The 18,794-nt window shown below is 55.0% G+C and overlaps 1 protein-coding gene and 4 non-coding genes across 5 annotated transcripts in view; 2 read left to right on the top strand and 3 right to left on the bottom strand.

The window, feature by feature from the left end:
- Positions 1-202: 202 nt before the first annotated feature.
- Positions 203-274, bottom strand: TRNAP-AGG (transfer RNA proline (anticodon AGG)). The gene has a single exon. It is a non-coding gene; the product is annotated as a tRNA-Pro (tRNA).
- A 2,734-nt stretch (positions 275-3,008) lies between these two features.
- On the bottom strand, positions 3,009-3,082 carry TRNAT-AGU (transfer RNA threonine (anticodon AGU)). The gene has a single exon. It is a non-coding gene; the product is annotated as a tRNA-Thr (tRNA).
- A 3,264-nt stretch (positions 3,083-6,346) lies between these two features.
- On the bottom strand, positions 6,347-6,419 carry TRNAK-UUU (transfer RNA lysine (anticodon UUU)). Its single transcript has one exon. It is a non-coding gene; the product is annotated as a tRNA-Lys (tRNA).
- Positions 6,420-8,381: 1,962 nt separating this feature from the next.
- On the top strand, positions 8,382-8,455 carry TRNAT-AGU (transfer RNA threonine (anticodon AGU)). The gene has a single exon. It is a non-coding gene; the product is annotated as a tRNA-Thr (tRNA).
- Positions 8,456-10,535: 2,080 nt separating this feature from the next.
- The window catches only part of LOC149861883 (uncharacterized), a 44,826-nt gene continuing 36,567 nt past the window's right edge, over positions 10,536-18,794 (top strand). Inside the window, exons 1-4 of the mRNA XM_090053839.1 lie at positions 10,536-12,631; positions 15,344-15,623; positions 16,143-16,353; positions 18,359-18,534. Coding sequence (XP_089909965.1) covers positions 15,411-15,623; positions 16,143-16,353; positions 18,359-18,534 — 600 coding nt within the window. The 5' untranslated portion in view covers positions 10,536-12,631; positions 15,344-15,410. The remainder of the gene's footprint in view (positions 12,632-15,343; positions 15,624-16,142; positions 16,354-18,358; positions 18,535-18,794) is intronic.

Raw genomic sequence — 18,794 nt, forward strand, 5'->3', positions numbered from 1 at the left:
AAGATAACGGAGCAAGGGTGAAAAGGACCCTTGGCTTGGGGGACCAAGGAGACAGGGGCAAGGAGGTGCCTAAACCTCCCTGTTCTGGGCCATGCACCAGCTGCACCAGGGAAATGGCCCTACCTGCCTCTGGAGCTGAATAAAAGGGGCTGCTCAGCACACCAAGCTCCAAGGCTAGGCTGCCTAGGCACAGTACTAACCAGGGCTCGTCTGGGAGTTGAACCCAGGACCTCCCACACCCTAAGTGGGAATCATGCCCCTAGACCAACGAGCCAGGTCCCTAGCCTGCCCCACCTCTACCCTGCCAGAGTCCATGTGACCCCTGAGCACCTGAGTAATACCTGCACCACAGACAGGCCCTGCTGGCCTTGGCCTCATGCTGCAGAAGAGGGAGCAGACAGTCCGGGTAGAGCAGCAGCCACCCTCTCCCCTGGGCAAGGCCTGCAAGCATTCCCAGAGGCCAAGGTATTGGGCACCTGTCCCCAGGATCGACCTTGTAGGCATCTCCACCCCGCTGTCCCCCGCCCTGAGTAGGGAACACAGAGCACAATGTACGTAAGTTGCACAGGGAAGAGGCTGCTTTATTGGTGGTGGATGGCTTGGTTTGTGGTAGAGTCTGTGGGAGTGTGGGACAGTGTCTGGGCTTATGTAATGAAATAAATAGTTTTTCAGAATACTTACATGGTGCAGCAGGTGCATGGTGGCCCTGGGTCCACAACCATCTGGCCTACAGTGGGGGTTGCAAGAGCAGATGGTCTGGCAGCGCCTCTTGCATATGGTTCCCTGACCTGCACTGCCCACTGAGTGGCTTACACAGGACCTTAATGAGGGGGCACTTAACTGTCACTACCACAGGCAACATGTAGTGGATGCACTGGGGGACATGTGCCCCCCCCCCTAAGATTGGCAGCTGCTGCCAAAGTCGCCACCAGCTCACCAGCAATACCGCCATGGCTGCCTGTGGGTGGTTCCTGCTCGGCCCACCCTTGCCACAAATGTCACTGGCCACCTGTGGGTCCCCACTCACTCCTGCCATGCCCCCGCTGCCAACACTGCCGCCTGCAGGTGGTCGATGTGCCCCCCCCCAGCCTTAGGAGACACGTGTCGTTCATGGTCATGGTTAGTGTCACTATTGCTGCCAGCTGTCCTCCAGCTGCTGTGCCTCCTCCACCCATACCTCACATGAGAAATCCCCTCAAAGCCACACAGATATTATGCAGCACACAGAGCGTGACGATGACCCAGGGGGTATTGGCCTCCATGACCTTGAGGCAGGTGGTGAAGGTATGCCAACCTCTCTTCAGGCAACCAAAGGCACACCACTGGCACATGAGTCCAGCCCACACCTGTTGAAATATGCCTGGTGGGGTCCAACTGACAGGTGTATGGCTCCATGAGCCAGGGCAGGAGCAGGTATGCAGGGTCCCCGAGGAGGAGGGAAGGGACAGTCAGTCACATTGCCCACTGGAGGTCCAGAACACCTGGCACAAAAATCCCACTCTCCAGGGCAGAGTAGTAGAAGACATGGGCATCACGGGTACTGATGTTGGTGAAGGCCCTTGCCTCTGCTGCAACAGAGCTAGTAGATAAGACCATGAGGCCACCCAGGGCTTGTAAGAAATGAGAAAATAAATTTAAACAAATACACTTATATGTAGCTCCTTGTTGGCTTCGTGCCTCTGGCTTGCAAGGCTTCACCTTCTGGTTGCCTCTTATATTTCAGAGATTTTGAAAAGCCTGTACAAACAAAGCAAAGAGAAGCCTTGATCTTGGTCTACCCAGGCAGCTGGCTGATCTCCGGGAATCCCAGAGCCTTCCTTCCTGCCAGGGCAGCCACCTCAGAAGCTGCCCTTAGCATATTTTATTCTCCCTGCTGTTGGTCCACATGGTCTTCATTCACCACATCTGCGTTAGCACCATTGCTGGGAGGACACCACAGATCTCCAGGACAGCCTCCTCAGCAGTTGCCTTGGCCAATCCAAAGACAGGGTTGATGTAGCTCAGGTGGCTGCGTGTGGCCAAGTTGAGCAGAGCAATAGCCCACTGTATAGCTGTGGGGCAGGAAGCCACATGGTGGTGGGCTACTTCTCCAAGAGTTGGTGGAGCTATTTGAGAAGCTCCCTGAATGTGGCCCAGGTCATCTGGAATGAGTCCAGCCATTTCTCATTGTCCCAGGTGTGGCAGATGACCTGAGGCCACAAGTCCCGGCTAATAGTGTGGGCCCACAGGCAATGGGGCTGGAGCCACACGAGCTCACGGATGCATCCATTGTGGCATCCATATGTGCTTCATCAGAGTCCCTGCTGGTGTTTGGGCAGCAGCCCGAAGGATGCTTGTCATCAGCATGTGGGCAGTGGGCCTCAGACAGAGCAGTGATGCTGCCACACAGCACAAGAGAGCAGACAGGATCGAGGCTTACCCGGGGCATGGATTGGTTGCTGTGGCGGTAGAGCAGGGTGGCAAACAAGCATGGGATAAGCGCCATCACTGTGGGAGCCTGGGGGTGGAGCAGCCCTCCCACAGTGGGCACAGGACCTGCAGACAGTCATAGAGGGCTGCACCAGCATGCTGCAGACTGCTGCGGGGCAGAAAAGCAGGTGGCCAGAGAGCATCATGTGGGACTACCTTTTAAAGAGTGACCCTGGCACTCACGCAGCTGTGGCTGGAGCCTCCACCTCCTGCTAGCTATGGCAGGGAGGCAGAGCAAGGCCAGAGGAGGCTACTTCCATAAGGAGGAAATCTCTTTCCAAATGGATGCGTGTGTAGACAACATCCCAGGGTTGGCTTACTGCACAGTAAACCCAAATAGCATCAACTGCATGTGTAGACAGACCCAGTGAGTTATGGAGGACGACTTGCAACTGAGTACAATGAACTGATGAGGTCTGAGGTTTGAATAACGATTGGTTTTAGAGTCCAGAGTTTCAAAACTGATCCCATGGAACTGCCTTAAAGCAAGGACACGGAAATACACTCTGAGTTCCAGAGCCATGCCAAATGCAAGAAGTAGGCCCTGCTGGGATTTGAACCCAGGATCTCCTGTTTACTAGACAGGTGCTTTAGCCAACTAAGCCACAGAGCCTCTTAACCCATTGTGAAAATCATGGGTGTGTCATTCAGGGTTTATGTCATGACATCAGCTTAATTCATTTGTGTCTTTCCAGGACCCTAATGATCAGGATTTTCCATTTCCCACAGAAAAAATGAAGTAAACCATGGATTTTACCAAAGGCAAGTGTGGATTTCTCATTTTACCAGGAAAGTCTGTGGATTTTGGAGTTTTGCCATGAGCTCCCTGCAGGCTGGCACAGTTCCAGTTGGCAGGGAGCTGGAGGAGGGCAGTACATGCACATGGCCCCAGGTAGCCCAGGGAGCAGGTCCTGCAGGTATGGGGGGGGTGGTATTGAACCCCATAAGGAGGGAGGGGGGTTGTTGGGGATGGCTGGGGCTGGGGCTGCTGTCCTTCCAGGTGTATGGGGCTCAGGGCTGCAATATGCAGCTGCAGGGGCCCAGGAGGGAGTGGCACAGGGCTGTGGTCAGCTTGTCCAGACTTTGGGTGTGGTGAGGCTTGCTCCCTGGTGCTCCACGCAATCCTGGGAGTCAGCACAGACCTGTGCCCCACAGATCTGTGCATGGGGCAGGCGCAGGCTGTGGGCTCAAGCTCCCGCCCTAGTGCCCTACCCAGAGGCCTCTGGAGCCCAGCAGATGTGACCTGGTGCTGCAGGGAACAGTGGGGCCAGGAGGAGAACCTGCTTGCTGCTGCAAGCTCCATGCTACCCTGATGATGCGCACACCGCGCCCTCAGTGCAGCCACGCGCACAGGAGACCCATCACCAGGGCAGCAGAGAGCTCACACTGGCAGGGAGCTTCTTCACACAGCCCCACTGTTCACTGCCATGCTGGGTCATGCCCACTGGGCTGCGGAGGCCCCAGGGTAGGGGAGCAGGGTGGGAGCCCACAGTCCGTACCCACCACGTGGATAGATCTGTGGGGTGCAGATCCCCCCTGCCTCCTGGGGAGTGTGTGCAGAGCCAGAGAGCTGCCACCCCCCTCCGCCCAAAAACACAACCTGCCCTGTGCTCAGATCTGACGGGCACGGGTTCCCCCTGCCCTCTGGGTGTGCATGCAATAATGGAGAACCAGCATCCCGTGCCCAAGTCCACAGCAGGCAGGCAGCAGGGGGGAGCCGGGCTCCATTCTGCTGCAGAAGCTGTGACCTTCTGCCAGAGGCAGGGGGCTGTGAACCCGGGGCCAGGACTCCATAGCCTGACCTGCACTGCCCACTGTATAAGGATAATGCTGACTCTGGCAAAGGAGATCTCCAGCAGAGGGTGTTGGAAGGACTCTCAGACCCTCCTTGCCCAACTCACAAGCTTCTCCTCTTCCCTTTCAGTGAAACTGCTGGTCTCTCTGCCCCTTCCTCCATCCCCCACCACACCCTACCTTTATGCTCCTGAAGGCTTATGGTATCAGTAACTTCCTGGAGGGACGTGAAAGAAGGACAACAGCGGTAGCAGATCCCATTCTGTTATTAGCAGCATCCTAAGTTCAAACTTCAGCGGAACAAGAGTTGACTTGAATTTATTGCTCCCTTAGTCCATTCCCTGTGTCTGTTTCATAGTCCTCTTGAAGCCCAGCTTTCCCATTTCAACCATTTTTTGCCCCCCACATAATCCCTCTTTTAGTTGACTCCTCGAGTCACCACCTAAATATGGCTGGGTGCCACAACCTCCCCTCCTCTTCTCTCCCTCCAGCCGATGCTGGGACCAGACACCGCCACCTGCTTACCAGTTTTCCTTGGTTCTGGCATTGATGTGCCAGGCCCTTGAAGGGGAGCATGTGCACAGTATTTTGGGGCCAAGTAGGTGTCACAGAGACTTTGGATTTACCTCTGGGTATGAATCAGCCAACTGTCACTTTTTCACAAAAAGTTTAGTATCTGAGCCACCATGCTCCGGCCGGTCAGTCAGGACGAGGACACCTGGGGCCCTTCTGCAGGGCTGGGGGGCAGGGGGCTGCAGGTCAGGAGTGAGGGGCATTGGGGTAGAGGTGGGGGACTGTGGGTTGAGAACACAGGGCACTGGCAGTGCCAGGAGTGAGGGGCACCAGCAGGGATGGGAGGTGTGGGGCTGTGGGTTGGGAGTGAGGGGCACCATCAGGGCCCAGTGGAGCAGGGTACTGCAGTTGGGTGAGTGAAGGGCACTGGCAGGCCTGGGGTCAGTGGGTAGGGAGCGAGGGGCAGCAGCAGGGCTGTGGGGGGGGCTGTGACTTGGGAGTGAGGGGCAACAGAATGGGCAGGGGCAGGGTCGCCCTTTCGGGCTGGCCACGTAAACACTCCTTTGAAATCCGTCATTCATAATGGGCAATTGGCTAGTGTTATATCTGTGGATGCAAATAAAGCACTCATCCCAAGCAATGGGAGCATGATCGCAGGACAGAGATGAGTGCACAGGTACCACCTTCCACATCTCCACACCACAGGTCCTGCACTAACCTGCCCTGAAGACTCCTTGCTCAGGGACATTCTTCCCTGGCAGCGGCTCCCTCACCCACACAAAAGTACCCGCCTGCCCCAAGTGGGAATGAGGGCCCCAGCTGAAGAGGGCTGAGGTGCCAGGCTCTGCCTTCTGAAACCCCCACGGCCCAGCTTGATGCCTCAACAGCCACCCTCACCCAACACTATGGGTTTGAGGGACCAAGGAGACAGGGGCAAGGAGGTGCCTAAATCTCCCTGCTCTGGGCCATGCACCAGCTGCACCAGGGAAATGGCCCCACCTGCCTCTGCAGCTAGATAAAAAAAGGTAGCTCAGCACACTACTAAGCAGGGCTCATCCAGGAGTTGAACCCAGGACCTCCCAAACAGGGGATCATGCCCCTAGACCAACAAGCCAGGGACTTGTGATCCCCAGCCCTGCCCCGCTGCATTTCAGACCCCTGTGACACGAACCCCTCTTCTTCCACAGGACCGCTGCCGGATCTCCGAGCCCGGGCTTGCAAGCTGTCTTTCCTTGGTGGCTCCTCTCCCATGGCAAGCTCTGGAAAGTTGCTGTCCCGCTTGGGCAGAAGGCCAGCAGGTCCTGTGCAGCCAGCTGGGACTTGAAGGGGAGGGAAAATGCCAGGGGCCAGTAGGTGTACTAGGAGGCCAGGGCCCGATGCCTGCAGATGCCCTGACTTGAGATCACCCATGGAGCTTGCAATGAGGGAGAGAGGAGGGAGCACCTGCTGCCCTTTCCTCACCTGATGGGGGACCTGGGCTGCTCCCAGTGCAAGCAAGGGCTGTAGGCCAGCCACAAAGCAGGGTCAGATCCAAGCCCAAACAACTTCACGCTGTCTAAGGTAGTGTCAAAGCCTGACCAGGGACTTGAACCCTGGACATTGAGATTAAAAGTCTAAAGCTCTACCAACTGAGCTATGCAGGCTCAATGACCAAAAAGAAACATCCCTCTCTTTGCCACCCAGCCCCACGCCCAGGGGGGAAGCTAGTAGATGAGGACTCCTGGCACTCGGCTCCATGGCAGAGTGCACACTTTTCTCCTCCAGCCGGGCTCCAGCTCCTGGCACAGGCAACCCCTTCCACATGGGCCTCAGACAGAGCAGCGAGCAAACAAGCATGGGGTAAGCACCATCACTGTGGGAGCCTGGGGGTGGAGCAGCCCTCCCACAGGCACAGGACCTGCAGACAGTCATAGAGGGCTGTACCAGCATGCTGCAGACTGCTGCAGGGCAGAAAAGCAGGTGGCCAGGGAGCATCATGTGGGACTACCTTTTAAAGAGTGAGCCTAGCACGCGTGCAGCTGTGGCTGGAGCCTCCACCTCCTGTTAGCTATGGCAGGGAAGCAGAGCAGGGCCAGAGGAGGCTACTCCCATAAGGAGGAAATCTCTTTCCAAATGGATGCGTGTGTAGACAACATCCCAGGGCTGGCTCACTGCACAGTAAATTACTGCACAGTAAACCCAAATAGCATCAACTGCACGTGTAGACAGACCCAGTGAGTTATGGAGGACAACTCGCGACTGAGTACAATGGTCTAACTCAGTCGTGAGTCACCCTCTGTAACTCAGTACAATGATCTGATGAGGTCTGAGGTTTGAATAATGATTGGTTTTAGAGTCCAGAGTTTCAGGGTTTTCCACAAAAGCACTCACCTGACCCGAGTGGGAACAAGGGCCCCGGGTCAAGACGGGTGGAGCAGCACCAGGCCCTGCCTTCTGAAAACCCACACAGTCCTGCTTGATGCCTTGATGGCCGCCATCCCCCACTGGCTTGGGGAACCAAGGAGACAGGGGCATGGAGGTGCCTAAACCTCCCTGTTCTGGGTCACGCACCAGCCGCACCAGGGAATGGCCCCACCTGCCTCCCTCCTGAATAAAAGGAGCCACTCTACAGTCCAAACACAGTCTCCCCAGGCAGAGCACTGAACAAGGCTCATCTGGGGGGTAAACCTGGGACCTCCCATGCCCTAAGTGGGAATCAAGCCAGCCACACACCAGCAGACACCTTTGTCAGAACCAGGAGCTGGGACTGCTCCAGTCCAGTCACACCTTCAAAAGACCAGGCCTAGGTGAAAGACCCCTACTTGCCTGAACAGGGACTTGAACCCTGGAGCCTCAGATTAAAGGTCCAAAGCTCTGCCAGCTGAGCTATCCAGACCCAGGACTCATACAGTTCAACTCTTCTCTCTCTGAATTTTCATCAAGACTACTCCCTCTCCTCCTGGGCAGTCCTTAACTTATATAGACCTTATTACCTCATTAATCTGGTCCAATGGAGGCCAGCAACTGTTGGCTGCCAGCCAACCAATTTGAAATGCATCACTGGTTGCTGGGTAAACTGGCCTTGCTCAGAACAATAGGGAGCCTAAGCCCCTCACCATGTTATGTGATGCCACTCACATAGGCAGAGGGAGCAGGTTTCCCCGTCTCCCTCAGGAATGTATCCAGCTCAGGTTACATAACGAGATGGGATGTCTGCCCTCTACAGAGACCATGTTAACCAAATCGTTACAGAGCAGAGTTTTGGGGGAGAGACAGAAGTGGCATTCTGCCACACCTGCGGGACCTGCTCTCTGGGCTACCTGGGGCCATGTACATGTACCACCCTCCTCCAGCTCCCTCCCAGCTCCCAGCAAGTTTGAACTGTGCCAGCCTGCAGGGAGCTCATGGCAAACCTGCAAAATCCACAGGCTTCCTCAGTTACATGAGAAATCCACATTTGCCTCCAGTAAAAGGTAAAATCTGCGGTTTACTCTATTTTTCCTATGGGAAATGGAAAACCCTGATCATCAAGGTCCTGGAGGGACACAAATGAGCTAAACTGATGTCCTGACATAAACCCTGAATGACACAGCTGAAACAGGTATGATTTTGACACTGAGTGAGGGGGCCCTGTGGCTTAGTTGGCTAAAGCACCTGTCTAGTAAACAGGAGATCCTGGGTTCAAATCCCAGCAGGGCCTGCTTTTTGCATTTGGCATGGCTCTGGAGCTCAGGATATAGAGGCCTGGGCTGAGGAGTTTAAATCTCCCCATTTCCTTACTTTAAGGCAGTTCCATGGGATCAGTTTTGAAACTCTGGACTCTAAGACCAATTGTTATTCAAACCTCAAACCTCGTCAGATCATTGTACTCAGTCACGAGTGAGTCGTCCTCCATAACTCACTGGGTCTGTCTACACATGCAGTTGATGCTATTTGGGTTTACTGTGCAGTAATTTACTGTGCAGTCAGCCAACCCTGGGATGTTGTCAACACACGCATCCATTTCGAAAGAGATTTCCTCCTTATGGGAGTAGCCTCCTCTGGCCCTGCTCTGCCTCCCTGCCGTAGCTAGCAGGAGGCGGAGGCTCCAGCCACAGCTGCGCGGGTGCTAGGCTCACTCTTTAAAAGGTAGTCCCACATGATGCTCCCTGGCCACCTGCTTTTCTGCCCCGCAGCAGTCTGGCACAGCCCTCTATGACTGTCGGCAGGTCCTGTGCCCACCATGGGAGGGCTGCTCCACCCCCAGGCTCCCACAGTGATGGCGCTTACCCCATGCTTGTTTGCCACCCTGCTCTCCATGCTTCACCACCACAGCAACCAATCCATGCCCTGGGTAAGCCTTGAGCCTGTCTGCTCTCATGTACTGTGTGGCAGCATTGCCAGGCTCACTGCTCCGTCTGAGGCCCACTGCCCACATACTGATGACAAGCATCCTTTTGTGGGGGGGTGGCTGAAAAGCTGAGGGAGCCATGGTCAGGGAAGAATGTCCTTGAGCAAGGAGTCTTCAGGGCAGACTTTGGGGAGTCCAGGATCAGTGGTGTGGCGATGTGGAAGGGGTTGCCCGTGCCAGGAGCTGGAGCCCAGCTGGAGGAGAAAAGCGTGCAGTCTGCTGTGGAGCCAAGTGCCAGGAGTCCTCATCTACTAGCTTCCCCCTCTGGGCCTGGGGCTGGGTGCCAACCATGGCAGAGAGGGATGGGAGTTTTTTGCCATAGCTCAGTTGGTAGTGCTTCAGACTTTTAATCTGAATGTCCAGGGTTCAAGTCCCTGTTCAGGCTTTGTCCAAGGCCCTGCCCTTTAACAGTGTGGGCTGGGCTGGGCTCCTGACTTTGTGACTGCCATTTTCCTCCTGGCTGGCGTACAGTCCAGGGCCCGGTTTGGCCTCCCACCCATGCTGCCAGGTAAGGAAAGGGCAGCAGGTGCCCCCTCCTCTCCCCCTCATTGCAAGCTCCGTGGGTGAACTCAAGTCAGGGCATCTGCAGGCAACGGGCCCTGCCCTGCCCACCCCACACCTGGCCTCCCAGTGTACCTCTTGGGGCTACTGGCCACTGGCATTTTGCCTCCTCTTCAAGTCCCAGCTGGCTGCACAGGACCTGCTGGCCTGCCGGAGCAGGACAGCAACTTTCCAGAGCTTGCCATGGGGAAAGAGCCACAAAAGAAAGACAGCTTGCAAGCCCAGGCTTGGAGCTCCGGCAGTGGTCCCGTGGCACAAGAGGTCTGTGTCCTGCATCTCAGGGGTCTAAAATGTGGCATGGCACGGCACAGCATAGCAGGGCAGGGCTGGTACATGGCTTGTTGGTCTAGGCATATGATTCCTGTTTAGGGTGCAGGAGGTCCTGGGTTCAACTCCCAGATGAGTACTGTTCTTGTGCTGAGTGGTATCTTTTTTCCAGAGGCAGGTGAGGCCATTTCCAGTTCCTGCTGGACAGGATTGTCTCACAAAGTCACCAATTGGTCCCTCCTTTAATTTTAATGTGTCGCTTGCTTTCTACATGTTCTTTTAGCCTTTTGGCATGAGAACTGACTTAAATGCTGCAGTATTTGCAGTGCAATGCAGCCTCTTCACCTTCCTATTTACTCTTTTCAAAAACTTCTAAACACTGACTTTCACAGACATATTCACAGAGATATTTGCACTTTCTACCCATCTTTTACTTTTTCCCCCCATGTATGTTTTTTTTCAGCCCCACATTAAATGGAAGCACTAAGTGCCTCTTTATGTCACATGAGCCAGTCACGGTGCACTATTAACATGGTTTAATCTGACTGGCTCCATCATGTGTCTGGAGTGAGTTTTACATTGAAGAATTGTTTCAGCTTGAGTGCTGTAATACAAAACCCATCTATCAGGATGGCATTTCATACAAATAAATACCCGGTAAAATACTACTGAGTGAACTGAAAATCAGAGGTAAATCAGTAAAAACCAAATAACTTCAATTTAAAAAAAAATCAGGTAATTTATCGGTGAATTTGGTAAAAACAGAAAATGCAGAACACTGTAGGATGCTGTAGGCCCTTTTTCTGCAACAAGAGCACACTGCTGGTGAGTATTCAGCTTATGGTTGAGTAACCCCCAGCTCCTTCTCTGCTGTACTGCTGCCTAGCCAGTCACTCCCCAGTCTGTATCTGTGCTTGTGGTTATTCTGTCATAAAATCATAGAAACTAAGGGTTGCAAGGGACTTCAGGAGGTCACATCTAGTCCAACCCCCTTGCTCAAAGCAAAACCAACTCCAACTAGATCATTCGAGCCAGAGATTCGTCTAGACAGGCCTGAAAAACCTCCAAGGATGGAGACTGCACCACCTCTCTAGGTACCTTGTTCCAGGGCTTCACCACCCTTCTAATGAGAAAGTTTTTCCTAATATCCAACCTAAATCTCCCTTGCTGCAATTTGAACCCATTGCTCCTTGTCCTGTCATCTGTCACTGCTGAGAACAGCCCAGCTCCACCCTCTTTGCAACCCCCCTGCAGGGAGGTGAAGGCTACTATCAAATTCCTTCTCAGTCTCCTCCAGACTAAACAAACCCAGTGTCTCAACCCCCAAACCACTGTCATTGCAGGCTGTAGTGGGAGTGGGGGGCAGAGTGGCAAGCAGCGGGTGGTGAGCAGGCACTGCCCACAGCTGCCATCCACGGTGTCGATGGTGGTGGCGAGTGGAGGGCGGGGACTGCCTGCAGCCGCTGGTGGCCACATTGACATCGAGCCGCAGGGACGGGAACTGCCCACAAAAGCCGGCAGTGGCTTTGATGGTGGCCAATCTCATGGGGGGGGGCACATGCCCCCCCCCATCACCTATGCTTGAGATGAAAGTGGTTTTTCTTGATGACCTAAGGAATGAGATAAGCAATTTCTTTAGATGCAAACAGTTTGTTCTTGATGACCTTTCCTTAGCAAACGGGAAAAAAACCCCAGAGCCCTAAATCCCCCTTTCAGGACTGGTTCAGGGCAATGTTAAGCTGTTCTCCCCCATGGTGTCACAATGAGAAACACCACCAGGGAAAGTGAGGCATATAGGATGATTGTGGGGAGTGGGGAGGAGGAAATACATTAATCAAATCAAACCACATCCTGCCAGGGACCCAAAACCAGGGGATTTATTGTTCCCACCCACTACAAAGGGATTCTCACTGCCATATTGCTCCCTAAACCAGGGCCCCTGCCACCATCCCTGCTGTCTGCAATGAGGCTGAAGTTGGCATTCTCTCTCATTTAATTCATGATTAACAAGCTTTTATTAGCTATAGATTGGCTTTGAAAAAGGAACCGGGAATAAGGAATTTGGAGCTGGAAATAAGGAACTGGGAATAAGGAATTGGAAACTGGGGATAAAGAACCAGGAGTAAGGAATGGGGAAGAAGGAACTGGGAGCTGGGAATAAGGCATTTGGAATTGGGACTAAGAAACTGGGAATAGATAACTGAGAGTAAGAAACAGGGATTAAAGAATGGAGATAAGGAACGGGAAATAAGGGACTGGAAACTGGGAATAAGGACTTGGGACTAAAGAATGGGGAAACTGGGGACAGAAACTGGGAGTAAGGAACTGGAAACTGGGGATCAGGAAGGGAGAATAAGGGACTAGAAGCTGGGAGTTGAACATCAGAAACTGGGACTGAGGATTAAGGAGCTGGGGGTAGGGGACCGGGACCGGGACCGGGACCGGGGACGGGGACGGGGGTGGGAAGCGGGCATCAGGAACCAACCTGGGGCTCGTGCGCGCAGGCCGGGGCCGGGGGCGGGCGCAGCGCACGCAGCATCCCCGCCCCGCGCAGCTGTGGCCGCCCGGCCCGACGCGGCGCGGCGCGGCGCGGTGCGGTGCCCCCCCGCCGGGCGCCGAGTCGCTCCCGGCCCGGCCGGCGGCCGCCGCGCGGAGGCGGTGAGTGCGCTGGAGGGGCGCAGGCGCAGCCCCGGGGGGCGGGAGCCAGTGGGGCTGGGGAGGACGGGGCCCAGCCGGGGGCGGCAAGCGGGGCACATCTGCTCCCCGCCTAGGCTTTGTCCAGCTGGGCCTTCAGGATGGAGACCTGCCCGCCTGCCCAGGTGTCTGGCTCGTAGCGAGCCCGCGGCTGCCGACAGCGGGAGGGCAAGCCCGTGCGGGCCCCCGTTCCCAGGCCCCGTCCCCTCATGCCAAGGCGAGCCGCCGGGAAGGGCTGCCTCCCCAGGGCGCGCTGACGAAGCTGGCAGCACCCCAGGGTGCGCGCGCGCGGGGGGGGGCACAATGTGCAAGCATCACAGGTCCCAGACCCCCCAAAACCCCCCCAGCACTTCCCCCGTAGTGGGGTGCAGAGCCCATGAAAGAGGGGGGACAATGTGCAAAGCTGCACCCTGACAAGAAAGCGGCTGGGGGACTCCTCGCTCGGAGCAGCTGGCAGGACCCGCAGAAGCAAAGATGGCTGCGGCAGGGGGAGCAGAGCAGAGAAGGAGAGCGAGGAAACAAAGGCGGCAGTCCCTATGCACAGAGCGCTCCCGACTTCCCCCAGCGCGACCCCCCCAAAACCCCAGGGCACGACTGCGCTGGTCCAAACAAAAGGAGCGGGTTTGGAGCCAAGCTAAAGAGACGTCTGCTCCTACTTTGGGACGTTATAAAATACAAGAGCTTTCCAGCGGTGCCACAAGTGACATGAAGGAAAAGGAAAGTGTTGCTCCCCCCGCCACACACTTCTCAGAGCAGCAAATCAATGGTATAGAAAGGGCTTAAACCGGTATTCCAACGTCAAGAACAGCAGCACAGCATCAAGGGAACAAAGCAAGGGCATAACATAAAATAGTTGAGAAACCGAACTTAATGGAAATCCCCCTGGAGAGATGAAACGGAGCGAGGTGACACTAGAGAGACCCTGGCAGAACAGGATATGCAGATATAAGGTTTTTCCCAATGCTCTTCTGGTCTGGGCTCTCCATTATAGACCTTCCCAGTCCAGCCAAGTTGTGAGGAAAATGTTCATTGAATCGTAGAAAATTAGGGTTGAAAAGGACCTCAGGAGGTCAAATCTGGCCCAAACCCCTGCTCAAAGCAGGACCATTCCTGACTAAATCATCCCAGCCAGGGCTTGGTCAATCCCGGCCTTAAAGATCTCCAAGGATGGTGATTCTGCCACCTCTCCAGGTGACCTGTTCTAGTGCTTCACTGCCGTCCTAGGGAGAAAGTTTTTCCTATGTTTTTTTTTCCTGTGCCCTTGCTCAGTCTTACTCAGAAACTCAAATGCATCTCAAGGAAGATGAGACCCCAGGCAGGATTCAGTCCTAGAGCTCAGGAGACAGGACGTCTCGGGAAGGGGAACAGCCTCGGGAGTGCTATTATCAGTGATTTTCTGTGCCTCGGACTGTAGACGAGAGGTGCTCCAAACACGTGGAGCATTTCTTGCGCAGGATTTTCTAAATTGACCTTTAAGTTGCTGACAATTTCATGTCATTAATACTGAAAGGGAAATTCTTTCTGGTCATAAATACTCTTAGCTTTCCAAAGTACCATATTTGATAGAGTACTGATAGAAATGTACTGATAGAAATGGACTTGTTTTCAGAAACTGTTACCCAAAATAGTTCACTGAAAAAGAACTTGAGGAAGAAATACCTTCATGGCTGTCAGTGGGAGTTGCAGGCTGCCTTCCCCCACTGCCCCAGCACCAAATGGGTCTATTCCAGAGTGCAGGGGTGGGGGGCCTCCATCTAAAACTGAAGCTGGGGGTGGCAGTGGGAGCCTGACCCCTCCTGGGAGCAGGAGATGAGGAGGTCACAGCTGCCAGGGGCATGGCACCGGTAGAGCCAGAGCTGGAATACTTACTGGGAGCCCAGCAAAAATCACGGTGGGGGATCCTGCAGGGCTAAGCCCAGAACAAGCCATCTGGGTGCAGGTGGCATATGTGGCCCTGGTCTGGGTGGGGAGGGTACAGCTCAGGCCTAAGTCCTGTCCCAGGCAGGATCAGAGCGATGCAGGCTGACAGGGAGGGGTGGGCCGGGGTGCAGGAAGGGATCTGGGGCCCTGTGCAGGATGCTGTGGATGTGGGGCCATGCGGGTGACTTGGGGCAAGGATTATGCAGGGGCTGTGGGGCCATACACAGGAGGGTGGGGAAGATGGGATGTGGGGCCACACAGGAAGGCATGTAAGCAGAAGTGAGGGAGCGGGTGGTGGGGCCGTATGCAAGGGGCTGTGGAACTATGCATGACATTTGGAGGAGATGGGCTGGAGGACCAGGAGGGCCACGTGGGGCTTCAAGGCGTGTGAGGTGTTGGTGGAGCCCCTCAGCAGATGTGGGGGTCTGCACATGAGGCTGGGGGAAGGTGAAAGGGGCCTGCTGCGGACAAGGGGTGGAAAACCTGTGGAGCTGCTTGGTTGGTGGAGCTCAGGGACTCTCACCAAGACAACTTCCCAGCACCTTCAGTGCTGGTGGGCTATGGAGGGGCATTCTGGCAGCCAGCCCACTCCCCGTGCCCTTTGTCAGGGAAGGTTGGGACAATTATGTGACCCCTCTTTGTAAGCAAGGGTAGGGGGTATTATGGCTGGGTTATGGGCGTTATGCTGGGTCTGTGGATCATGGTACTGAGCCCCCATCACGTGATCACATCACTGTGCTTTCTCTTTTCCCACAGACAACCCAGGAGACCAGATTCTGCCAACAAGCCTCAAGTGAGAGGTGAGAGTAAGCTGGCAGAGAACATGTCTGTTGAGGTGGAACCAGCACCACTTGTGCACCTCCTCGCCCCAGCACTTGTGCCGCCTCCAGTGAAGATGGAGGAGCAGGACCCAGCAGGCTCTGAGCCAGGAACAGGGAGATTCCCTCATATTATCCAGGCCAGAGAGTCGCTGGCATGGGCAGCACCAGCACAGGTCAAGCAGGAGCCACAAGACGAGCCAGTCCAGCGCTGGGAAGTAAGTAGCAGGAGGAGCTGTCTTCCTACCATGCTGGCCCCCGTGACCCCATGGTTACCAAACATGACATTGAGGGGAGAACCCCCCACCCCAATCTGGAGACTTCTGGAGCTTCTGCTCCCAGGAGGCCACGGGGCTACGGGAGGCTTTTGGGTGCTTGCAGAAGTTCTGCCAGTGCTTGCTGGAGCTGCAACGCTGCAGCGAGACACGGATCCCGGGGCTGCTGGTGCTGGTGCTGGTGCTGGTGCTGGTGCTGGTGCTGGTGCTGGAGCAGTTCGTGGCCATCCTGCCCTATGAGATGCCAAGCTAGGAGTGGGGATGCCGTGTGGAGACCTGTGTCAAGGTGGTGGTCCTGGCTAAGGCAGCTGAAGGATGAGAAGCTCCAGGTTATATCATTGAACAGTGATTATCATTTTTTTTTTATACCAGCTCTGTCACTGTATACCTGGAGGATGTTCCTTTCCACCCCTGTCTCTCCCATTTCCCAGCTTCTCAGTGAAGTTTTTGTCTTCCCACCAGGTCACAGTGTGCAGGAAGATCAAGGAGGTGGCCTTGGGCAAGATGATACCTTCTGGGGCATTAAGGGAACCTCTTGAATCTTGGATGGAGGGGCTGAAGCTTTGTTCTGGGCATGTGCCCCTGGAGGAGGCAGGATGGTGTGAAAACCCAGGGCCCCAGGATGATCTTCCTCATGTCCCCAGAGAGAAGTCTCCATCCCACCAGAGGTCAGGTAATGTGTTGCATTCAGGGCAGGGGCCTTGACAGAGATACTGAGGGACCCTTGATGTCAGTGCCTGCCTGCCTGTTCAGCACCTGGAGTGAAGGGCTTGAATCACTTACTGCACCTCTCTGCTGCAATATGTTCTTGATCCCCATCACTGAGCATGCTTGATGTGATAGCAACAGCCAATGGAAAGTGTTAGGAACTGGGGCATAGGCAGCCTTGCCTAGTGGTTAGGCACCCGAAGCATAGGTGCAGTTTAGGTTGTTTCCCAGGAGCAAGGTATACAGAGGGATCTGGTGCTGGAGCTTAGCCAAAGGCAAAACAGACTAAGGTCAAAAGCTAGAGCTGGAGACAGGGTAAGCTGAGGGTTACCCAGGATCAGAAACCAAGAGTCAAAGTGGGAGGTTAAAGCAGAATCAGGAGAAAAAACCCAGACTTGAGATGCTAAGGGTCCTACCACAACGGGAAGCTGGATTTGGAGCTCAGAGTCAAAACCAGAGAACCACCAAGGAAGTGCACAGAAGGCCAGGAGCAAAACTGCCACCTTTGCCCAGACAAGGATCCTGCATGCTGGCTTTTAAGGGCTAGAGTGGACTGTGCCTGTTGCCTGTGGCTTCTGGGGACTGGCTGCCCCAATTGCCTCACTCAGCCCAGTTTGGACCAGGGCACTGTTCTGTACTTGCTGCAGGTGCATGTTCAGGGCACCCCCCCGAATTGTCCTGCCTCCCCATTTGAGGCTGAGTAGGTCTGGGTCTTCACTCCGGTCCCATTACAGAAGAGTCCTCTATCGTTGTAGGACCTCATAGCCTTACCTTCATAAAAGTCAGTGATCCAGTCCCAAACACCCCCCTCACAAGCTGACCCTCTGTTCCCAAGAACGGGCTTGTGAAAGGGTCAGAGAAACAGATTCTCTCAGTAAGTTCTGGATGCCTCATATGCAGTTAATACCAGGCCTCTCTCCTCCTACTGATTCCCTTGATGCAGTGGAAACCTGTGACTTATTGACAGGTGAAAGATCCTGGGCTGGTTCCCCAGACTGGACCCTTCCCCAGGAGCAGGGACAGAATGGCGGTTCTGCCTTTTCCCGCAGCATGCATGGGCAGACACCTCTCCTTTGTCAAGTTGTTTCATTGAGGATTGGTGTTCCAGAAGATCCCTGTTCTCCTGGCATCCCCTAGAAGCCTTCCAACACCTGGGAATTGAGGGGGTTTGTCTTTTCCCCCCTGAATATGGCTCTTGACCCAGCTCCAGGGGCCCCCCCATAATCTCCCTGTGCCAGGACCAGCCCAACCGATGCCAAGATATCTGCTGCTGGCCAAACTACCTTCCCCACTCTTGAGTCCTCAGGGCATCCTCCACACTGCCCCACTTTGATGGAATTGATATGTATCCATGGGAGGCTACCCCAGAGCCCAAGTGACCCCAATAGAGCTGCACTTGGCCTAGCACCTTCTGCTTATAGGACTGGGAAGTCCAGCTGCATGCCCCCAGGCCCTATGTTCTCTGCCCTTTCGTGTTCTTGTTGCTCCTAGCTGGCCCATGTCCTGGCCCCACTGGCCTTAACCACACCTTACGGATGCTAGTTGTAGCCTCATTGACCCTAATTGTGAGCTTCAGCCTCCCCATAGCCGCAGCCATGCCTCACTGGGTTTGCTCTAGGTTCATTCACTGGACTGTCTGACCTTATTTGCCTACCTCTTCACTCACTGTCAGGTCCCTGGGTCTGTCAAGGTCATATTTATTTCTCTAGGCCCTTAGACCCATCTTGGCTTTAGCCATCTCAGCCTCCAGCTGCTCTGCCCAGGCTTTAGCCCTCTCAGCCTTAATCTGTCACCAGGCCTCTGGCCCTGCCTTGGCTCCAGTCCCCCTGCATCCCTGCCCCATTGCAGGACTCAAGAAAAGAAGTGTCCCAGGCACCCTACTGTAGGCACACCCCAGCTTAGTTGAATAGCCGGGCTTTCCCTGTACCAACAGCACCGGTGCTAACCTGTGGATGCTCTTCTCCTTCCAGCAGGTGCAGGGAGCCCGAGCCAAAGCCAGGAGCAGCTTACCAAGGAAGGGCATGCAAACCTGGAGCTGTTGGGAACATCCCCAGGAAGACTGGGAAGAAGGGGCTCCCCGAGACTCGAGCTGGGCCAACTGCACAAGAGGCAGGGCAGGCCCCCAAAGCAGAACGAAAATGTGGTGGTGAGCAATATGCCCTTTCCATTAGGGCGAGAGTGGACATGAGCAGATCCCTCTGAAGAGCTTGGAGGGTGGGTTGCTGGGAAGGCTTGAAGAAGACAAGAGACTTGAAGAGCCACAAGAAGCTGATTTGGTGCATTTTGGGGACTCTGGGCCTGGGCCCACACACAAACTGTTAGCTCCCTCTGCTATTAGAGGGGGTCACCAAGAGTCTTGAAATAGTCCCTGCAAAACCAGGGATGGGAGTCAGGGTCAGAAGTTAA

The sequence above is a fragment of the Crocodylus siamensis genome, chromosome 6, assembly GCF_052110815.1.
Source record: "Crocodylus siamensis isolate JL-2025a chromosome 6, ASM5211081v1, whole genome shotgun sequence".
NCBI classification, from domain to species: Eukaryota; Metazoa; Chordata; order Crocodylia; family Crocodylidae; genus Crocodylus; species Crocodylus siamensis.